Source organism: Mus musculus, chromosome 19, assembly GCF_000001635.26.
Source record: "Mus musculus strain C57BL/6J chromosome 19, GRCm38.p6 C57BL/6J".
Classification (NCBI taxonomy): domain Eukaryota; kingdom Metazoa; phylum Chordata; class Mammalia; order Rodentia; family Muridae; genus Mus; species Mus musculus.
This window is the reverse complement of record NC_000085.6, coordinates 34,660,807-34,683,250: the sequence shown is the minus strand read 5'-3', so window position 1 is coordinate 34,683,250 and position 22,444 is coordinate 34,660,807. Positions and strand designations below refer to the sequence as shown.

The 22,444-nt window shown below is 41.2% G+C and overlaps 2 protein-coding genes across 5 annotated transcripts in view; both read left to right on the top strand.

Moving 5' to 3' along the window:
• The window catches only part of Slc16a12 (solute carrier family 16 (monocarboxylic acid transporters), member 12), a 79,093-nt gene extending 64,243 nt beyond the window's left edge, over window positions 1-14,850 (top strand). For 3 of the 4 annotated variants that reach the window (XM_006527078.4, NM_172838.4, XM_011247246.2), the window contains 5 exons: window positions 2,860-2,963; window positions 5,824-5,967; window positions 7,865-8,444; window positions 10,556-10,815; window positions 12,358-14,850. In XM_006527078.4, coding sequence (XP_006527141.1) covers window positions 2,860-2,963; window positions 5,824-5,967; window positions 7,865-8,444; window positions 10,556-10,815; window positions 12,358-12,620 — 1,351 coding nt within the window. In that variant the 3' untranslated portion in view covers window positions 12,621-14,850. Of the gene's footprint in view, window positions 1-1,981; window positions 2,188-2,859; window positions 2,964-5,823; window positions 5,968-7,864; window positions 8,445-10,555; window positions 10,816-12,357 lie in introns of those variants that run through there. The other variant, XM_006527079.3, reaches the window with a different exon arrangement.
• A 5,419-nt stretch (window positions 14,851-20,269) lies between these two features.
• Window positions 20,270-22,444, top strand: part of Ifit1bl1 (interferon induced protein with tetratricpeptide repeats 1B like 1) — a 70,094-nt gene continuing 67,919 nt past the window's right edge. Inside the window, exon 1 of the mRNA XM_006527265.4 lies at window positions 20,270-20,981. The gene's annotated coding sequence lies outside the window, so the exon portion shown is untranslated. The remainder of the gene's footprint in view (window positions 20,982-22,444) is intronic.

The following is a 22,444-nucleotide window of genomic DNA, read 5'->3' as shown; positions in this document are numbered from 1 at the left end:
AGATATCATTACTGCATTTTGAATGATTTGTTTTAGTGATTCTTACCCCAACCCATTCCCCCCACCTTTCTGCTACCCCTAACTTCTCTTGTGTGGTGGCCCCAGCATCTACCTCTTGTTGTATTCCTGTGTCCTTTTGCTTACCTTTCATCCTTTCTAGGTACCTACTTGTCCCCTCTCTTGGTCTCCTTTTGAGTTTTTTTAGACTCTGCACACACTTACATGTGTGTATAAATGCATATGTAAAGACTAGGATCTGCATGTGAGGAAGCATAAGGCTTTTGTCTTCTGAGTTTGGGTCACCTCAAATTCAAAAATTCTATAGGGTATGTGTTCCACATTTCCACTGTTCATTTATCTGTTCCATTTCCTCCCCATTATGTGTAGAGCACTATAAACATGGTTGTGGAAGTAACTCTGTGGTATGGTATGGAGGTTGGGAGGTGTATGCTCTGGTATAGTGTAGCTGAGTCTATTTAAACTTTTTGAGGAAATGCCCTACTAATTCTCACAATGATTTTACTAGTTTGCACTCCCACCAGCAGTGGACAAGGGTTCCTCTTTCTCCACACCCTTGCCAACATTTGTCAGATTGTTAGCTAAAATGAGGTAGCATTGCAAAGCAGTTTTAATTTGTACTTTCCTGATGACTAGGGATATCAACCATTTTTTTAAAAATACTTATTGGCCATTTATATTTCTTCATTTGTAAACTTTCCATCTCCTGGATCCACTTGCTGATTAACACCAGACATTCTTTTACTTATTTCTGTAGTTCTTTATAAACTCTTGGCATTAGCCCCATGTCTAATGGAGAGCTGGTGAGGATTTTTTCCCACTTTATGGGTTGCTTGTTTGCTCTGCTGATGGCTTCTTTTGCAGATATTTGTCAGTGACTATCCTTGATATCAGTATCTTGGGAAGGAAGCAAGATCAACAGATGGGGCCCTTACATTTTCATTGAAGGGTTCTTGCTTTTCTTGCTGCTCCGAATTAAAACTGGCTTCGTGTTTTTAAGAAGTTCTAATGTATTTTCATTCAAATTAAAGTCGACAGTTGTCTGAGTAATTTATGTGCATTGTCTGTGCTGTTGAGGGTGTGTGTGTATGTGTGTGTGTGTATGTATGTGTGTGTGTGTTAAAATTACACATTCAAAGAACCCTAGGATCTGCCTGGTTTCCTCTCCCTAGCACTGGTGTTACAGGTAGATTGTGCCACACTTAATTTTTCCACAAGTTCTGGGGATCCAAACTCAGCTCCTCTTGTTTGCTCAGGAAGCATACGATCCACGGAGCCATCTTCGGCTTCCTGAGAAGGCACAGAAGTTAGGAGTAACCCTCTTGTCCTCTTCCTCTGTGCCACACTCTCACCATAGGCGATGGAGATTGTGAGCCTTAGGGTAGGTACCTTTGCCTCTTTCTGTTTTGGAACAAGTTTGGGTCCAGAAAGAAAGCGTGGCCTGTCTTGGGTAGTTAGACCTTTTCCATGACTCTCACATGCTCACTGTCATGGGTGTAATTCATTCATGTGCTAGCTGTGAGTCCTACTAAGGTCCATGCATTCATGTGCTACCTGTGAGTCCTACTAAGCTCCCTTGGACTATAGGTCAACCAGAATTCTGTGCACATGAGACATCTCCAACACTCCATGTAAGAGGGGTAGCAACGGGTACATATAGGGCACGTGGATCCTTTGTGCACATGAAGCCTCTGTGCTCCACTGAACTTCAGTTATAAATAGAATTGCAAAGATCGAATTACTAGCAATTTTAATTCAGTAACAGCTGGGCATTAATCAAGGTTCATACTTTGCAATGGCAGGCTCAGTGTGAGTATTTGAAGTGTACTCACTTAAAGTTGGCCCTGCATAACACAGCTGCCCTGATCCCACCGAATTTTCTTCCTTCCCCAATTTCTCCAACACTCATCTTCCTATCTGGAAGCAACTACAGAGAAGTGGAAGACTAAAAAACCCAGTTGGCTATGGGTTGCTGCATCTGGAAGAGTTGGGATTTGGACATATCCAAAAAGATATAACCTCTTACCAACAAGCAACAAGAGCAGTACTCCTTCTCTGCTGTCATACTCTTCTGAAGGTTCCAGGCTCTAAACGAGGTCATTAAATGTCTCTGTATGAGGCTGCTTCCAAATGCTGCAGTGCCAAACCATTGCCTCACATACTCTGTAGGTAATTATTTTCAACTTAACATTACCATTTGTCCTTTTTTCTCTGAGCATATACTCATATGAAAAACTATTTTTTTCTATAAGTTGCCCTGGTCATGGTGTCTTATTACAGCAGTTGAAAAGTCAGCAAGACAAGTCTTTTAATGATAAACTGGTCAGTTACAATGTTTGACCATAATAAATTATTCTCTAGAATATATTCATTTCAGATCATCATCATCGTCATCATCTCATCCTCTTCATCAGATTACTGCCTTTGTACAAATATCAGAAGTAAAATTTCTAAGGCTTATTTTTTATATATTATTCATTTTTCAAGTTGAAAGTTGTATATCACTTTGGCGAGGTTAGAGCTATAGAGAAAATATTAGTTATAATAATTAGCAATAAACTATGTTCTTAACATGCTTTCTTGTTTTCCTACAACACCTTCCCAGAGCAGTGTTCTTCCTAGCTCCATGGTTTTAGCAGCCTCTCTGAGAGATAATGGAACACTTGTTTTCTGGTTCCTCAGAATGGCCTCAATGGTCAACTTCTGGTTTCCTAGGGATCATGGCTCAGTAATTGACATCCTTTGATACTTCAATAGCTGATTGAAATAAAACTTTTAGGTTCTGATTCAATTCCATATTCATTCATATTTTGTACAAAATCCCCACATTGTATTTTTCAGATGTATCTCCATATTTTTTGTGGAGTTTCAGACATACTTTGCTCAGGATTACTCCCAAACAGCATGGATCCATTCCATTGTAGACTGTATGACAATGCTCTGTGGTGAGTATTATTGACCAGGATGGACATATAATGGAAATGATGGAACTGAACATGGCAATGACTTTTGGCAGGGTCAGGTGATGCTGGCTAATTATTCATATTTTAAGTGGAAGGATTAGTTACAAGTTAGGAAGATTGAAAACCTAGATCATTCTCATCTTCAGCTAAATCTAACAAGACTTACTTTTGGAACTGATGGCCTTGACTAATGCCAGATGAAGGAGATCATCAATACTGTGGGACACAATACTGTGGGACACAATACTGTGGGACAATACTGTGGGACACAACTCATTGGGCTCATCTGGATGCTGAGTGTCTTAGAGCTTGTGGTGATCTGCGCAGAAATCTCTGGGCAGAATATAATAGGCCATGTCTTTCAATCTGACGACTTTCTCATTCTCCAGCCATACAAGCATACACTGGATAGGACAGTAAGCCATTTCTCTGACCCAAATACTAAGCAGAACCAATGTTGCTTAGCTTTCAAGATTCAGTGGGATCAGGAGCTCTCAGGGAGGCGTGACTATAGACAGGGCAGGAGCCATTTCTACAGGGTTTTCTTCAGTGAGTGACATCGTAGCTCAAGTCTTGGCTTTCTTTTTGCTCCTTTACCAGAGGGTTCCAAATTCAACTCACAGATGTCACCTTTTCTTGAATAAGAGAAATATCAGGGAAGAAAGGGAACTTGCAACCAAGAGCAAAGTAGGCTCACTGTGGTTATAATTTCACTTGTGAAATCCCAAATCTGTTCTCTAGGACATGGACGGTGTCCCAGAAATTCATGCAACCTAATATTGCATCTGTAGTAGAGGATGATAAAGCTTTTCTTTTTATAAATTTTGAAACAAAAATTACCAACTTGGTCTCCTAGTGAATTTCTAAGATCACCTTCAGTTGGAACAATCAATTTCTAACCTGGACCCACTCAATCCTTTCACTAAGAAAAATCCTAGGATGCTTTGGAAACTTTTATTCCCTTGAGAAACTTTTATCTGGGGCTGGAGAGATAGCTCAGACTTGCTGCTTTCCAGAGGACTCAGGTTCAATTCCCAGCACTCACACTGTAGCTAACAACTATGTGTTAACACCAGTTCCAGGGGATCCGATGCCTTCTTCCAATCTTTGTGGAAGCAGGCTCACATGTGGTGTACATATATACTAGACACAGACAAAACAGCCATACACATAATACAAAATAAATAAATCTAATATCTTTACCTGTTTCAGTGTCAAAAAGGAAGTACTATATTAATCAGTAACTCGAGATACATTCATCTGACTCTATTCTATGTACTGACTCATATACTTGTCTTTAATAGGTTGAATTTTGTTATATTTTCTTTATTTTTAATAATTTTAATCAAGCAAAATAATACATTTATTCTTAAATGTCTAGATTTAGGAACCAGAGTGACTGTGAAGTTTCTTTCTTTGATTTTAGGGTAGATTGTGAAGTTTTTGAAAAGACTTTACTCTTTCAACTGATAAGGATTCACGAAATCACACTTTTAGGTTCTGCATGTAGCCCATCTCTCTTTCCCTTTCATTGAGCACTGAATTTTTCAGGGTTGTGTTAGCCACAGTGTTAGTATCAGCAGGCTTCAGAGAATATGCATGACTCATTTCCCTTGCTGTTATCTTCTGGAGGTTATTTGAGGCTCTCCACAGAGCATTAACAACATAGTAACAATGATGGTGTCTGCTCTGGGCAGGCTCAAACTCTGTGAACCCATACTCTGAGAAAGACCCCTGCGATCCCGGTTTACATGCGTTCACCTGCTCACCAGGTTATAGACTAGGAGAGTTTAGAGCTTGAACAAGAGACTGCACATTGTGCTGGGACTCCCCCTGAAGAAAATCTGCCGTGGGATGGACAGAGAAGCCCATGTTACTCGTTAGAGTTGCTGTAACTTTCTCACCAAGTTTAGTTTAGGTGACTCAAATGTTTTTTATTTTTTGGTAACCACAATAGCAGCACCCTTGAGAAATCAACAGTCTCTAGAGACTGACACCTTCCATTTCTCCCAGAGTTAAATATTCTAACAGCCATGGCTTTAACAGAGATGCTGGCTGGGTAACTGAGTCTATCGTGTGTGAGTCTCCAATTTTAACTTGATCACTGCAAAACTGATCAAGTTTAACAGATATTCAGAGACATCACTCTTTTGATTCGCCGCGCCCCCACCCCCCAGATGTACTGGCAATAGCATGATTTTTCTCCTTCAGGATAAAAACTCGCTCATTAAGTAACTGTCATCATTACTGTTATGTTGTACAAGCAATACTGTATTTAACATCCTTGAGTAAGTGACATGCAGTTTCGATAAATAACTGGTGCCTGTGTGAAAAACACCCTAGGTCTAGAGAAATGGCTCAGCAGTTGAAAATAGTTAAGAGTGGTTAAAAACACTTGGGTTCAGTTCCCAGTTCCTTCATGGCAGCTCACAACCCTCTGTAAATCCAGTTCTAGGGGATCCAACAAGCTTCCTTATTCCCACTGGCACCAGGCATGCACATGATATACAGGTATGGATGGAGGTAACTACACATGCACATAAAAATAAACTCCCCCCTCTCACACACACACACACTCTAGCCCTGGATGTGCGGCTGTAAGAGAATGAGATAAAAATGTACGAATCTAAGGACACTCAGGAAGTTCTGTCACTGCCCTGCTCCTGTGTAACCACCAAGGGTCACATTTCTTTGGGTCTCCGTTTCCAAAGCTATAAAACTAGAGGGCTGAATCTGACCTTTCAAAGGTTGCTGGCTCTCTTCTCCCTGAGTGCAACAGCACAGTGTTTTCAAGGTATCCCCAAAGCCTTTCTTTCTATTGATCTCTTTGTTGTTTTTGAAGCTCCGCTTGGGAGTGTTGTCAGTAACCAGTTATCCTGTCAAGCGGGGATCATGCTGGGTGGCTTGCTGGCATCTACTGGTTTCATCCTGGGCTCATTTGCCACCAGCTTGAAGCACCTCTACCTCAGCCTGGGAGTTCTTACAGGTAAGCGCACTTTCTTCCACAAGTCTGACCCTACCTTTGTTCAAGTATTGTCAAGACATAAACACAACAGAGATTTATAAAACACTTTTCTTTAGACTCATAATGCGGCTGACTTAGCTTATGGCTACCAACTTAGTAGTTACAGAGACTTAGAAATGTAATTCCATTAGCCTAAAGCCTTACCACATTAATTTTGTCATGCCATGAGACATAACTTTTCTCTCTGGCATTACATATGCCTGAGACTCTGAACTCAGAAGAAACGATAAATTACTCAGCACAATACAAATTTTCAACAGTGGTTGATCTTTCTCTGTCTCTCTTTGTTAAGGAAGACACTGAACACCGTGTTTGGCCTGAATTTTCTGGTCTTTATTATGCTTATTATTATCCAATAAATGGGAACTTCAACTTAGAAAATATAGTACCTTGCCTCAGGTATTCTTATATTTCACATTATTTCTCAGAGTTATTGAAACCCCATTTTAGAAAATAATGACGGATTTTATGGAAAGAGAAGAATGTGTCCATTCCATAAACTTAACAGGACTGCATAGGGTTGGGATGAGGTTGGCTGGTGGGACTCAAGGCACAATAAGTTCATCACAGATATGGGGGTGGAAGGTGGTACCCACTCTTGTCTGGGTACATGCTATGAATTTAGGATGAGTTAGGCCAGCAATGTGTGTAACCTCAGAGTAAGGCTGTGCATCTGCATCTGTCTGCTAAGGACGTTACAGGCATCCCTAGTAACTCATAGGGCCTGGCTGCTAAGACTACTAGGAACTGGTCTGGTTTTAGAACTGAAAGTCCCAGCATCTGGAAACCCATAGATCTGTTGACCGTCTGTATTGCAAATGTGGATGGGTATTGAGAGTGCTTCTTCTGTCTCTTCTCCTGTATTATCAATTATCAATTGAGGTGCCACATATTTTATATCTATCTTTAGATGCATTGAGGTAAATAGCCTACATGTTCTGAAACATAGGCTTGAAGCTCTTTGGGCTTTCTAAGTTAAACTGAGGTAGTAGAAGCCAAAAACCTTTTGAAAGCTTTCCAAACTATTGGTATTTTTCTGAAGGACTTGAGGAATATTTCCAGATTCCATGTTCTTCTGTAATATTCCCTAGTCTATGATATTTCCCTCCTAAATGAAATGTCCTGCAACTTCCCTGGATTTGTATATATTATTTCTGTATAAAACCCGGGAAGCATAGACCATCAAAGATGTGTCTTCTCAGGCAGGGAAGAGGTGAGACAAGTATTCAGCCAGTTTAACCTACAAAAAGTAGGCAGGGGAGATGGAGAGACGGAGAGAGGGGGAGAGGGAGAGAAAAAAAGAGGGAGAGAAGGAGAGAGGGAGAGAGGGGGAGGGGGAGAGGAAGGGAGAAAGGGAGAGAGAGTGAAGGAGAGAGGGAGGGAGGGAGAGAGGGAGGGAGAGAGAGACAGACAGAGACAGAGAGAGAGAGAGAGAGAGAGAGAGACAGAGACAGAGACAGAGACAGAGACAGAGACAGAGACAGAGACAGAGAGACAGAGAGGATGTATGGAAAGGAGTGGGGAGTGGTCAGTTTCTTTCTTCAGCATGTCCCTGATTTTGCTGGGAAATTCCAGCTTAGCTTGAGTAGTGATTTTTTTTTTCAAGTTCTTCATGTCTTTGAGAAAAGATTTCTTTTAGTGTATTCTTCCTAAGGAAAAAAGTCACAGAACTCCTCTCTGTAGTTTGAAAATTACGAAAGAATGGCAGGAAGATTAATTTTTCAGCTGGTTACACAAACAGCTTTAAAGGGATTCCTGGAAGATCAGAGTCTCTTCAGTCTCAGTCATCCGTTTTTCCCACTGCCCGCTCTTGTCCGCTCACGGTGAACCACCATTCACGGCGTTCTCTGTTTCCCAGGTCTTGGATTTGCACTTTGTTACTCTCCGGCAATTGCCATGGTGGGCAAGTATTTCAGCAGACGGAAAGCCCTGGCTTATGGGATTGCCATGTCAGGCAGTGGCATTGGTACCTTCATCCTGGCTCCTGTCGTTCAGCTCCTCATCGAACAGTTTTCCTGGCGAGGAGCACTGCTCATTCTTGGCGGGTTCGTTCTGAATCTCTGCGTCTGCGGCGCTCTGATGCGTCCAATTACCCTTAAAGAGGACCGATCAGTCCCAGAAAAGAATCACAACCGTGAATCTCAGCGAGAAGACTGTAAGCAAGCATCTCCCTATTCACCTTTGACCAAAGAATGTACAGAGACCCGTCTTTGCTGCTCCTTGCAGCAGGAATACGGTTTTTTACTGATGTCAGACTTCGTCGTGTTGGCCGTCTCTGTTCTGTTCATGGCCTACGGCTGCAGCCCTCTCTTTGTGTACCTAGTGCCTTATGCTTTGAGTGTCGGAGTGAGCCACCATCAAGCTGCTTTCCTCATGTCCATCCTCGGGGTAATCGATATTGTTGGCAATATCACATTTGGCTGGCTAACTGACAGAAGGTAAATTCCGGGGCAAAACGCAACTGGCTTTTCCTAGGAGGCTTTAAGTGCCGAGTTTTCCCTGGCTTTGTCACACATCTACATTTGGAGGGGAATGTTGGTATCTAAAGGAGGCTTTTCTTGCTGATTCCTATAGATCAGATGTTAGCAAACTTTTTATGTATGGGGACACATAGAGCAAACATTGTTTGGCTTTGTAGAAGATATAGTATTTGTCATAACTCTATAGGACTGCCATCAGCATGAGAGCAGCTGTGTTCTGATGAGTATCAATGCATACTGAAATGTCTATTTCTATATTTCACCCAAGGTTAGGTTTTTTGTTTTGTTTTGTTTTGTTTATTTGGTTTACAACCATTTATGATGAAACAAGCCAACCAAATGACCAGGTAAGTCACACAAAAGGTTAGCAAGCTAGAGGTGCTCCTAATTTGTCCATTCTTGTTCTAGACAGTCTAGGTTGTATGTCTGTCTGAACTTCACAGAGGAGGACAACTTAAAAGTCCTAATGACAAATTTGATTCCAGCCTAAAGTAAATTAGTCTTCTACTGCGACAACTGCTCTCTGCCTGCTGTGGTCTTAACACATTTTGGATTGTCCCAGGGTTTAACTAGTAGCAGAAAGAGGACCTCACCCCACCCCTCAGGTAGAAGGGTCAGGTGCAATGACACACAATGTCATTAGCCACACACTTAGATTTCAGTGTGAGACTAGAATACTTTCATGATATTGTATGCTTAGAGACTGGATTTATAGGAACTCTACAGCAAATAATTAATTACCTGTTTGGATTGGAGACTTCTGATGGCGCCTTGGGTGAGGAATTACTTATGTTTGAGTCATGAGCTAAGAGAGCTATCATCTAATGGCTTCTCACAAGTTACACTTTAGTCATTAATCAGGATCTGACTGGGATTCTCTAGCATTATTAATATAATATTTAGAACAGATTCCACTTGTTTTCTTTTGTGCCTCGCTGGTGATAAAAGCAGCAACTCATATGCTGGACAAGCTCACTCAGCCGTGCCCCAGCACTTCCCACCTTTTAAATTAAAGACAAAGGAAGGAGGAAGGGTGGGGCGATGTCCGCTGCACAATGTTGACTCAGGGAGAAGCAACTTGTAAGTCGAAGGAGGCGTGGCTAGGCACAAGACCTAAATTCTTGTGCCAGTTCTACCCTTTGTTAAAATCACCTACTGCTGAGATTCTCCAGGGCCTCCATCTGTCAAGTAGATGTTGGAGGCTTATGAGAGGAAGCATTTGCAAATAGGCAGAGCTGGCATTCTACCGTCTTTCAAATATTATATTATTATATTATATTATTATATTATAGATGGAGGTGGAGTTTCAGAGAGGAAATGGAGTGGAAGACCACTGCGGGAGTCTGGATGTAGGACTTTATCCTAGATCAGACAGACCTTCGTCACTCTTACACTTCTTTTTACTGTCTTCATATCCAGTCTCAGCAATGTATGATTGCTTGGGCTGTTGAGCATGCGAGATGTGCTCGATACCAGTGACAACCTTATCTCGAAGCACTCACTATGGTAGCTGCCTAGAAAATTGTGGCCTCAGGTTTACATATATTGAGGTGGCTAGTCTCGTTTTATGATGAAAGGATTTTACATTAGAGTTACGCAGGTAGTGACACTGCAATCTTGTACATATTAGAGCAACACCATACTATGCTTCCTGCACACATACATTCATGTATATATGCCAGTAGAACAATCAGAGGATAACAGGAGCTGGCAAGATGTGCTAGCAGTAAAGAACACTTGCTACTTTTGCAGAGGAATGGAGTTCAGTTCCTAGCACCCCCACTGAGAAGCTCATAGCTTCCTGTAACTCTAGTTCCAGGGAATCCAATATGGCCTCCATGGTAGCTAATGCATATGCTCACATACACACATGCGTGCTCGTGTGTGTGTGTGTGTGTGTGTGTGTGTGTGTGTGTGTGTGTGTGTGTACGTGCGCGCGCGCGAGTGTAAGATAACACAAATAGGAAGGCACACACAGCTGCGGTGTTTACAGTTGCGTGACTCTGTTCAAATATCTCTTTTATGGAATCTGAGTATCCCATACTCATTATGGCTCTTCACATTTGTAGGTGTCTGAAGAATTACCGATATGTTTGCTACCTCTTTGCCGTGGCACTAGATGGGCTGTGCTATCTGTGTCTTCCAATGCTTCAAACCTTCCCCCTTCTTGTGCCTTTCTCTTGTACCTTTGGCTACTTTGATGGAGCCTACGTTACCTTGATCCCGGTCGTGACTGCAGAGATAGTAGGGACCACCTCTTTGTCTTCAGCACTTGGCGTGGTCTACTTCCTTCATGCAGTGCCATACTTGGTGAGCCCACCCATTGCAGGTAAGTTTTCAAAGTCTACTAGCCACTGTCACTGTACTGATGTAGAGGAAGTGAACCCACACTTCTGTGTACAGCTCATATACCAAAAATAAGAAAAAGCTTCCGAGTGAGTCAGGAAAGGGTGAAAGGTTGTAGGAATGCAAAAGGGACCAAAGAACTATGGTCCTACCCACATTCTGCCTTTATAATCTTTTTCCAACCAAGTAAGGATGGTAGCTTGCATGGAAAATGGAAGTCCCAAGTTAGGGTCTTGGTTCCAGTTTATGTTAAAGATAGAAGTAAAAGGATAGAACATTTGCTCCAGTTGTAAGTAAGTAGGGCACCATCAGAAGGAAGTCTGCTACCAAAACAGAGCAGTGGGTAGTGAGGCTAAAAGGAGACGTGAAGGTATAAAGACACAGAGAGCCAGGTGGAGGGCAGGGCTCTCTCTGTGTTCTTCGCTTATCATTTGTACATACCAAATGTTGGTAATGGTCAAGTTTTCATGCAAACAGATAATGACTATAGCATGTTTTAGAGAATACCACCTAGAGGTTTACAATAGAGGAAATTAAGATTCTACCTTAATGCAAAGTAACTACTTTGTCCCTACAGAAATCCACATACAAATCAGACCATAACAAGAATATGTGCAGGGGGGTATGGATCATGGGAAACTGTAAAGTGAGAATTAATTTTTCTACTCCACTTTGATTTTTGGATTTGAAGTGGGTGAAAAGTGAAGCTGTATACTTTCCTGGTGGATTTTCTCCACATACAAATATTTTGAGGAAAAATCTATAGCTGCTCCTTGCCAACTACAAACCAATTGCCTACCAGAGTAAAACTTTACCCACCAACTCTCTGATCCTTGTGACCCATATTTTCCTATCACAAAACACAGTGCTCCTCACATCTTTGTGATTGGCATAGATATTGGGATTGATATACTGCAATAGCAGCAGAAATAAAAACAAATTATAGATTGTGGCCTCCGGTATATGCATTTAAAACAACACACAACATCATGTTGTGCGCATGATCTTAACCAAAAGGCCAAGAAGCAATGTCCGAGAGTCCAAATTTTCAAATAAGGTATGGTTGAGATCAGTCTTCCGTTGACAACTGGACACTGCACTAAAGTCTATTAGGTTGCTTACAGTAGTGTGTGGGTTCTGGGAATCCTATTAGCATTTTGTATGTCCACTTATCCCCTATATCACTGATCCCAACTTCAATCACTTGAATGATGTTTAAAGCTACAGACTATGAAATACAATCTTCATCTTTTTAAACCAGATTTCATGGAGTTAATAATCACTAATATTTATTGTGTGAGTAGCAAAGACAGAGGCCTCTCTTAAATCCTTCACTTAATAACAATTATTAATTTATATATTTCTCGGTTCCTGCAAGACATCTTTAGGCCATCTGCTTTTTGTTCAAATCATTGATGGTGTGCTGTAGTCTAGGGAGATTCTCCTGGCAAATGATTAAGTTTGAGAGTGGCTAATCCGGTAATTGAATTTTTAGCTCAGCACCGTGGTTTTGCTTTTGCTGTAGGATGGCTGGTGGACACGACGGGCAGCTACACTGCAGCCTTCCTTCTCTGTGGATTTGCCATGATATTTAGTTCCATCCTGCTTGGCTTCGTTAGAATTGTCAAGAGGATGAAGAGAACACAAGTGCCTTTCCCGGTCAAAGACTCAGATCCCAAGCTACAACTGTGGACCAATGGATCAGTGGCCTACTCTGTAGCAAGGGAGTTAGATCAGAAAGATGAGGAACCCCTGCCTAAAGCCAGGTCTGGTTGCAACCTCACGTGACATCCCTGGGAATCTTCAAGGCTGGTGGACCCCAGGCCACCAGGTTGTTCATGGTCTGGAAATATTTTATTTTGACAGAGTATCACCTCCCAAGTAAATTATTAATACTGTTTTGCTAACATATTTATATGGGGGAAAATAACGAGCAACGAAGAAATCTGGAGTAGCCTGGAGTTTTCTCATTTGGGATTTGTACTTACTTAGCTCCAGGGGAAAGTCAGGGCATAGTTTATGGGATTAGCTGTATTTCAAGGCAACTCCAAGGCAGAGGCCATTGAGAATGGGTTTTGTCATAACAAAATTGACCCCCACCACCTCATTCTGAATGGAAGCAGTGAGTATGCTGGCAGTGGAGATGCAGAGGTGGCTTGAGGGCAGAGTGCCTCAATTTTTAGAGTGGCAAAGAAGTTCTTGAGACTCTTTGAATGATAATGATTAGTGTACAACAGATGTTCTCTCATCAGTTCCCTGCCTCTTCCAATGGGCATCACTTTGAGAGACCCAAGAATCATCAAACACCATGGCTGGAATGGACTTTAGAGGGTGGCTGGTGATAATATTTGATTTGAAACTGTCTTGTTGAAACAGGAAGCTCTTTTCTTCAGACTGTGCCCCCAACATGCACCTCGGTCACTACCGCATACTGACTCTAAATGTAACATAACTCATTCAATGGTGGAATAACTGCTCCATCTTTTCTGAAGGGATTGTAACACACCAGAAATCCTCATCTTTTTTTTTTTTTCTTCAGAAAAAAAAAGTTCTAGTTTGAACTGTAGACACATTCCTTTTAGGAACAGAAAAATGTTGACAGTATTCCCATTGAGCAGTAATTGAATTCTTGAGTCAGCAGGTATCTGGTGGGAGTCTTCCTTACAAAGCAGTCGTTAGATTCAGCATTATCCAAAAGAGGGCTTGGGGGTTTTCTTATCATACAGATGTTCTAAACATGGCCTTCGGAGATCACTGTGTCTCTTGCTAGATGATAGTTATAAATCTGACTCATTGGCTTGGAAGCATCTGCTCCTTCTTGAAAGCCAGACTTTCTTGGTACTTGGAATCCTTTCTGAATTTTTAGATCAGAGGAGAGGACAAGGAGAAGAAAAAAAAAGAAGAGTGGGTCCCCCATCTTATCTCCAGCTGTTTTCAAATCCACACAATGAAGATTCCTGAATCCCCAGTCATGTTCCATCTGCAAAGAAGGACAAGTTACATAATTAAAGGACTTTTTTTTAGTTGTTCAAGAGGTTAAATACAAGTCACAAGGAACATTTTGATCTCAAAGGCCATGTAACCTACTGTCACCAAGAGGTCCCAGCGTGGCTTTAGCCAGACACAGTGCTGGGAGAAATGACCAAGTTTTGAGGAATGGCTGAAGTGGCTGAATCCTCGTTGAACTGAATATCTTTAGGTTACTATATTGCTTTCATAACGAGACTCTGGCTTGATCCGATGGAGAAATTGATACTAGTCCATTGTAGCTTTTCACAGAAAAATTTGAATGTTCTGTCTTTACTCAGCCTGGGACTTTAGTTTTGAATCCATTCACTTAGTGATTTGCAATTTTAAAAATACTTTGGGTACAACTTTAAAAAACTCAAAGTTAAAATAAAATACTTGTTTTGGAATAGCACTTTACCTTAAGAGACATTTTTTTAATCATAAAAATGATTTTTTAAAAATATAATTACTCTTATTTGTATGTTTTAAAGCATTGATTATAAATTTTGTGGGATTCTATAATATAATTTCTCTATTGTGCTTATGAAAAAAATAGGATAGTGATCAAGGGTTTTAAAATTTATATAAAAACATTTTAGATCTTTTGACTTTATACATGCAATAAATTTGCCTTCTAACTATCTTGGGACAACATTTTTGAAGAACCAGTAAGAAACACTGTAGATCTTAGAGTTTACAGTTTGGTCATCTGTACAACATGTTACTAAAACAATATCTCCGTGTATTTAAACAGTTGGTTCCAAAGCTAAGGGAATGGGATATTTTGTGGAATGGAGAATAAACCTGTAGAGGAATGATTCTATGCCTTAAATATTTTTTCACCCAACTGTAAGTTCTCCTTTGTAACTAAGTAGGAAAACGACAATATCTAACGTTTCAATGTGCCATTCTTTCTTTTGCTTAAATTAGAATTTTATGAATGAATCAGATGTGTAGGCTAATATTTTCCTAGTTCAAAGGCAAAATAAAATGGATTTATAGACATGTATTTGGAACAATTGTTTTATTTTCTTCAGACAAGGAATTTGGACAGGTTGGGGAGTGGGACTATCCAGATAGGAATTAGCTCAGAGCACAGGGCTGGAAAAAGATGTTTCCAAGAAAATGGACCCAAAATTAAGTTGGTATAGTCATTGTAATATCTAATAAAATAGACTTTAAACCAAAATTAATCAAAAGAGATGAGGAAGGACAGTTCATACTCATTAAAGGAAAAAAAAATCCATCAAGATGAACTCTCAATTCTGAATTATCCTTACCCTGAATGCAAGGACATCCACATTTGTAAAAGAAACAATAGGAAAGCTGAAGTCACAAATCAAATACCACACATTGACAGTGGAAGGCTTCAACACCCCACTGTCACCAATGAGCAGGTCATCAGGTCCAGACAGAAACTAAACTGAGAAATATTAGAACTTATAGACATTGTGACTCAATGGGCCTAACGAATATCTACATAACATTTTCACTCCCAAACAATTGAGTATAGCTTCTTCTCAGTGACCATGGAAACGTCTCCAAAATTGACCATATACTCTGTCACAAAGCAACTTTCAACAGATACAAGAAAATTGACATAACCCCATGTATTTTATCAGACCTCTATGGATTAAAGTTGTACCTCAATACCAAGCAGAACAACAGAAAACCTACATACTCATGGAAACTGAACAAATCTCCAATCAGTGACCACTGGGTCAAGGAAGAAATTAAGAAAGGAGTTAAAGAGTTTCTAGAATTTAATGAAAATGCATGCACAACTTACCGAAACTTATGGGACATAATGCAAGTAGTGCTAAGAGCAAAGTTCATAGCACTAAGTGCCTTCATAAAGAAATTACTAAGATCCTATATTAGTGACTTAACAACATGTCTGAAAGCTCTAGAACAAAAAGAAGCAAACACATTCAAGAGGAGTTGATGGCAGGAAATAATGAAACTCAGGGCTGAAATTGATAAGATAGAAGCAAAGAAAACAATACAAAAAAAATCAAGGAAACAAAAAGTTGGTTCTTTGAAAAAAAATCAACAAATAGAACAAACCCTTAACCAAGCTAAAAGGCAAAGAAAGAATATTCAAATTAACAAAGTCAGAACTAAAAAGACACCGAGGAAATCCAAAGAGTCATTAGGTCATACTTCAAAAACCTGTACTTCACAAATTGTAAAATCTAAAAGAAATAGATAATTTTCTTGATAGATCATGATCAGATAAACAGCCCAATAGGCCTACAATCCCTAAGAAAATAGAAGCAGACATTAAAAGTCTCAACCAAAAAAGGCGAAGGGCCAGATGGTTTTGTCACAGAATTCTACCAGATTTTCAAAGAAGAGATAATACAAATACTCCTCAAATTATTCCAAAAAAAATAGAAATAGAAGGAACATTGCCAAATGCATTTTATTAGGCCATAATCACTTTAATACCAAAGACTCAAGAAAGAAAGAAAAAAAAAGTTTCAGACCAATTTCCCTCAAGAACATGAATGCAAAAATACTCAGTAAAATACTCCCAAACTGAATCCAAGAACACACTAAAAAGATCGTCCATCATGATCAAGTAGGATTCATCCTAGTGATGGAGGGATGGTTCAACATGAAAATCCATCAATGCAATCCACTGTATGAATAAACTGAAAGAAACAAAACACATAATCACCTAATTAGATGTTGCAAAAAGCCTTCGAAAAAATCCAACACCCCTTGGTGATAAAAGTCTTGGAGAAATAAAGGTTATTAGACACATAGCCAAACAATAAAGGCAATATACAGCAAGCTGATATACAGCATCATGTTAAATGGACAGAAACCCAATTCCACTATATGGCCTTGGTCTTCCTATATGATTTTCAGGCCCTGTACATTATCTACCTCTTGAAGTAGACAGTCTAGAGACCAGAACTAAGCATAAGGCTTACTTCAACATTCACCTCTTAACTATACAAAAGAATCAAACAAGTTTCCCTTTAAGGGGCTTCAAAGGCATAGAAAAACCATTTTAACATTAAGATGTTATGTAGCACTGCCACCTGCTGGACATAGTGAGGCATCGCAGCGCGCCAACTTAACTGAGAAAGGTTGCCTAGCAGGAACACTGAGATTTATTGGCTGCTGGTCAAGTCCTCCACCTTTTGCTTGTTATCTATCCTGCATTTATCTTCTTCGTCTTACAGTGCTATTATCAGGCTAAAGACGCCATTCCTGACCCCTTTTCTTCAACATTGTGAACTCTACAGTGTTATGAAGTGATCTAATATGTTGAGAGAGTGTACTGGCTGGTTTTGTGTGTCAACTTGACACAAACTGGAGTTATCACAGAGAAAGGATCCTCCCTTGAGGAAATGCCTCCATGAGATCCAGATCAAGGGCGAGGGCCCAGCCCATTGTAGTTAGTGCTATTCCTGGGCTGGTAGTCCTGGGTTCTATAAGAGAGCAAGCTGAGCAAGCCAGGGGAAGCAAGCCAGTAAAGAACATCCCTCCATGGCCTCTGCATCAGCTCCTGCTCCCTGACCTGCTTGAGTTCCAGTCCTGACTTCCTTGGTGATGAACAGCAAAGTGGAAGTGTAAGCCGAATAAACCCTTTCCTCCCTAACTTGCTTCTTGGTCATGATGTTTTGTGCAGGAATAGAAACCCTGACTAAGACAAATCGGTAGCAGCATAGTTGGGTATTCCTGTGACAACCTGATCATGTTTTGGGGAGGACTGTGGAAGGACTTTGGAACTTTGGGCTAGAAGATCCATTTGTTCTTAAGAGCTCTGTGGGAGTTCCTGTAGGAGCTCGGAAGATAATGTTGAAAACCATGCAGAAGATGGAGGCCTGGTTTGTGAAATTTCAGAGGGATGATTAAAGACTCTTGTTAGGGCAATTGCTGTTTTGATTTCGAAGATTCTGTGGTTTTGGTTACCCGGGGCTGAAGAATCAGCTGTGATTAACAAATTAGCAGAACTACTACAGCGAAATCTTTGCATTACTGGGACTATTGATAATAGTTTTTGCTTCATCTTATTGTATTTTATTTAGTCATGTTTGGTTGTTATCTCTTAGAAGCCTGTTCTTAAATCCTATAATCAGGATTTGTTGTGTGAGTAAAGGAGTATTTTCAGTAAAGAAGGAGAAAGAAATAAAGTCATTTCCTTCTTTTCATTGTTTTCTCTCCTTCTTTCTACTAATATTTCTTTCCCCCTCCCCCACCTTCCTGTAAAACAAGGATTATCTAATATTAATATGTAGGTTCTTTCCATTCCTGAGATAGTCTCAGTAAAGCAGGCTTATACATAAAAGGTTTGTGAATGGTTTTAGTTTTTTTTGTTTGTTTGTTTTAATGATTTTAGCCTTTTTTTGTTGTTATTGTTTTTATATTTCTTGCTGATTTGGATTGCTGGAGTCAGTGTGCTACACCAATGGGAACACGTGTGAGGAAAGGTGGAGCCGTGCTTGAACTAAGTGACTATTTATTTAATCAGACTGGAGTCCAGAGCCACTTCTCCAGCGCCCACGTTTAGAGGCTGCAGTTAAACCTCTGTGGGATGCTAAGGGGTGGATGGTCCTAGCCACATCCAGTCTCCTCCATGTTGTGCTGCCTAGCTGGATGTCAGCTTAACAAAAGCTGGAGTCATCAGAGAGGAAGGAATCTCAATTGAGAAAAATGCCTCCCTAGTATTCAACTGTAACAAATTTTCTTAATTACTGCTTTTTCTTAATTATTACTTGAGGGGGTCTCCCATTGTGGGTGGGGCCATCCCTATGCTGATGGTCCTGAGTTCTATAAAAAACAGGCTGAGCAAAGCCTTCAGGGGGCAAGCCAGTAAGCAGCACACTTCCATGGCCTCTGTATCAGCTCCTGCCTCCAGGTTCCTGGTCTCCCTCCGTGAGTTCCTACCCTCGCTGGTGTTGGTGATGAACTCTTATATGGAACTGTAAATGAGATAAACCCTTGTCCCTGCAGTTATTTTGGCCATGATGCTTCCTCACAGCGATAGTAACCCTAACTAAAACACATGTTAGAGCCTTCCATTTTCTTCTGTCACTCCTTTCCTCCCTTCCCTCCCTCTTCCAGATTCCTGCGTTCACTTTCCCCTTCTCCATCCTGACTAATATGAATTACATGTACTTATATTCAACACGATGCATTGAAACATGCGTGTACCGTGGAATGGCTATATTGAGGCTTCCCTTTGGTGTCTTATGTTGGTCTCTACATTAGGTGAGGGTCTTATGCTGGCTGGGGATCAGATGGAGCATGCTTCCTTCTTCATAAGGCCAAAAGATGGGGTACCCTGGCTACTAACCACTTAGTGACTCTTCGGACTTCCAAAGAAGGTGGCCTCCTTTAAGGGTGTGTGTGGGGGGAGCAGGGAAAAAGGGGGGTTACTGTAAATCTCTGAATCCCAATGTCCAAATCTTGGAAGGAGAAAACTGACTACCTAACACTGTGTTCTGATTATCTCACATGCTCTGTCACACTGTGACAGCACACACACACACACACACACACACACCGCACAAACACACAAACACACCACGCATACACAAGATACACATTCATAATAATATTAATAAGAAAATTTAAAAGTACTCCACGCAATTAACAATACTTGCTGTGGAGGTTGCATGCAGAGACATTATTTGTTACATAAAGGCATTTTAAAAGAGTCATATCAAAATAGCAACAAGGTGCAGTTGCTTCACATTTGTTTCAGTATGGAGGCTTTGTTCTCTGTCTTAGTCTGTAATCCAGAATCTTCTGAACAGACTTCCATAGGAATCAGTGTTGGGGGAGGGGGGAGGGGGGAGGGGGGAGGGGGGGGATGCTCTACAACCAAAGCAGTTGCTGTTCCCAGCCCCATCCCCTGGGAATTGTCCAATTCATGACCCCATAACCAATCACAGCACTGGGAGTCCTCACATGAAAGGTTAGGGAACACTCTCAGACCCCTAGCTTGCTTCTCTAGCCACTCTCTATCTCCTGTGGATAATGAGAACGTGTGTAGCACATCACATCTATAGAAACACTGGTAGTTGTAACTACAAAATAATGATGCCTTTGTCCCAGAATGAAATATAAATCCGTTTCCTACAGAAACAAGAGAGAAATGGACCTCACAGAGATTTAGGTGATGTTGTCCTTTTTGCTAATAAGAAGCACGCTGGCATTGTCTTTGGGGAGAGTCCTCAGTGGAAGCCAACCTACTTTACACCCCACATTGCATATAAATACAACATACTGGTCTCGTTAGCTTTTTGGTTAACGTAACACAAGCTAGAGTCATTTGAGAAGAGAGAATTATGATTGAGAAGAAAGCTCCACTGAATTGGTCCATGGAACAATTTTGGGATCAACAACTGATTGTCTTGGATGGGAAGGCTCTGCCCCCCCCCCCCCCCCCGTGGGTGTGGTCAACCCTGGGCAAAGGATCCAGGGTTGTGTGAGAAAGAAGATAAGCAAGCCTCGTGGACTGAGCAAGCCAGTAAGCAGTGTTTCTCCATGTCCTCTGCATCAGGTTCTGCCTCCAGGTTCAGGCCTTGAGTTCCTCCCTGACTGCCAGGGATTAATAGTGAACCAGGAAGCTAGATGAAACGAGTTCGTTCCTCCCCAAGCAGCATTTGATAATGGTGTTTATTTCAGCAATAGAAGGCAAACTAGGAGACACAAAGATGCACGTGCATATGTATAATTAATGCTAGATTCCACTTGTGAGAGAAACCATGTAATATTTTGTCTTCAGTCTCATTACTCTCTCCTGTTCCTTTCTTTGGAACTCTTTCTCATAGTCCTCCTTCTATTTACATTTACAAGTAACATATGCGTGCACATATATAAATGTACATATGTACCCCTGCCCTGAGACTCAGAGTTCGGTGGCTCCAGTCCTTGCTAGTAAACCGAACAGCGCAGCAATACTAAGGCGCATGAGCACATTCCTTAGCAAGGACTCAGCCTGTCAAGGGCGGGTCCATGTGCGCATGCTCGCATGCTCTCCACTTGTGTTATGTTGTGTTCTGGCCAGAACCCCTCAGTCACGGCCAAACAAAATTAATGACGCAGGTAGGATTTCCAGAAACAGAGCTTCAGAGTGAGCCCTCGCTGTCAGCAATTGTCTGCCAAGAGATGGAGGTAAGTCAGAGTTTCTGAACCTTGGCGCTTCTGACTTGTGGACTTGATGGATCTTATTGTGGGAAGCTGTTTGTATAGCGTAGAATACTTAGGCTGCATCTTTGTGTATAGCCTCTAGGTGTCAGTAGTACGTCACAATTGCGACAACCAAAAATCCACTGGACTTGATAAGGCCCTCCAGGGCATCAATTGAGAATCATGACTGTAAATACCTTCAGTTATTTTCCTAATTGAAAATATGAATATGCACAATACAAGCAAGAGATATGAGACAGGGTCCAGATGGGAGAAAATTTCTGAATTCATCAAATCGTAAATGGGGCTTGTTTTAAGATTCCAAAACACGTAAAGAATTTGAGGTATGCCAAGGAAGAAATAGTCCCTTCAGTAGGGGACTGCCTGGTGGAAGGTTATTACCACTTTCAGTCTGAAAGAGGACAAGATACATATGTAGCTGTGTCCACGGGCAACTGCTGGGTGCTACGCTTTGGATAGAGTGTGAAGAACACCCTATTAAAGCCTGGCCCCTACAGTGGTGATGTTAAAAGGTGGTGGGACCTTTTAAAGGTGAGGTGTAGTGAGAGGTTGAGGCAGACCATACCTGTTCTCTGGCTTCCCGTCTACCATAAGCCAGTTGTCCACGCTGTGATGTTTTCGGATTTTACATCCCAGACCACGAACTGAAGACATATTTTTTTTAAATGTTACCATGCTCACGTGTGTTATATAGTAGCAGAATAGACTGATCTACTAGACAATCCAGGTTGGAGCAGACTCTCAGGTGGATATTGCTAATTTCCAATGCGATTTGAGCTCTCGCTGAATCGTAAGATGTTTAGGAGATGTGTGTATCCATGGTAGGAGCTGTAGATTGGCCTGATTTAGGTGTTAATATAGTTAAAGGCACAGATGGAATTCTGCTAATTATGTACATGGCAGTAACTTGTCCCTGAAATTCACTGGCCAATCTGATGAGAAATGTCTGCTCTGTCAGCAGATGGTCCTGAATGGGAGGACATTCATGTTGTCAATGCAAGAGTATATTCTGCCCCAGGGCTGGCTTCTTGCTTTTCTCTGCAAATGTCCAGAGTGCACCACACCATACCATTCCTGATGTCTGGGGAGAAAGGACAGAAATCTCTTCCACTGTTGGCCTGGGCAGGGCAGAGTGGTGGTGTGAGGTTAGCAACAAGACAGTAAAAGCCTTTGCTTCCTGGAGGTCCCCAAGCCCCTCCGAGTCACACAGAGTGCTCCAGAGAGTCCTTTTGCATCGGTGGCATTTTCTTTCAGGAATTTTGCATCTGTCCATGATCCTTGACTGAATCAGATTGCTATCCCCAAGTGCCTTAAATAATGCTTCAGATAATACACGGTAAAATGAGAAACTTGTGAGAACAATTTGACAGCGAATTAAACGTCAGCCATGTTACAGAGAAAGCAGACCCTGGGTAATATACCTGTTT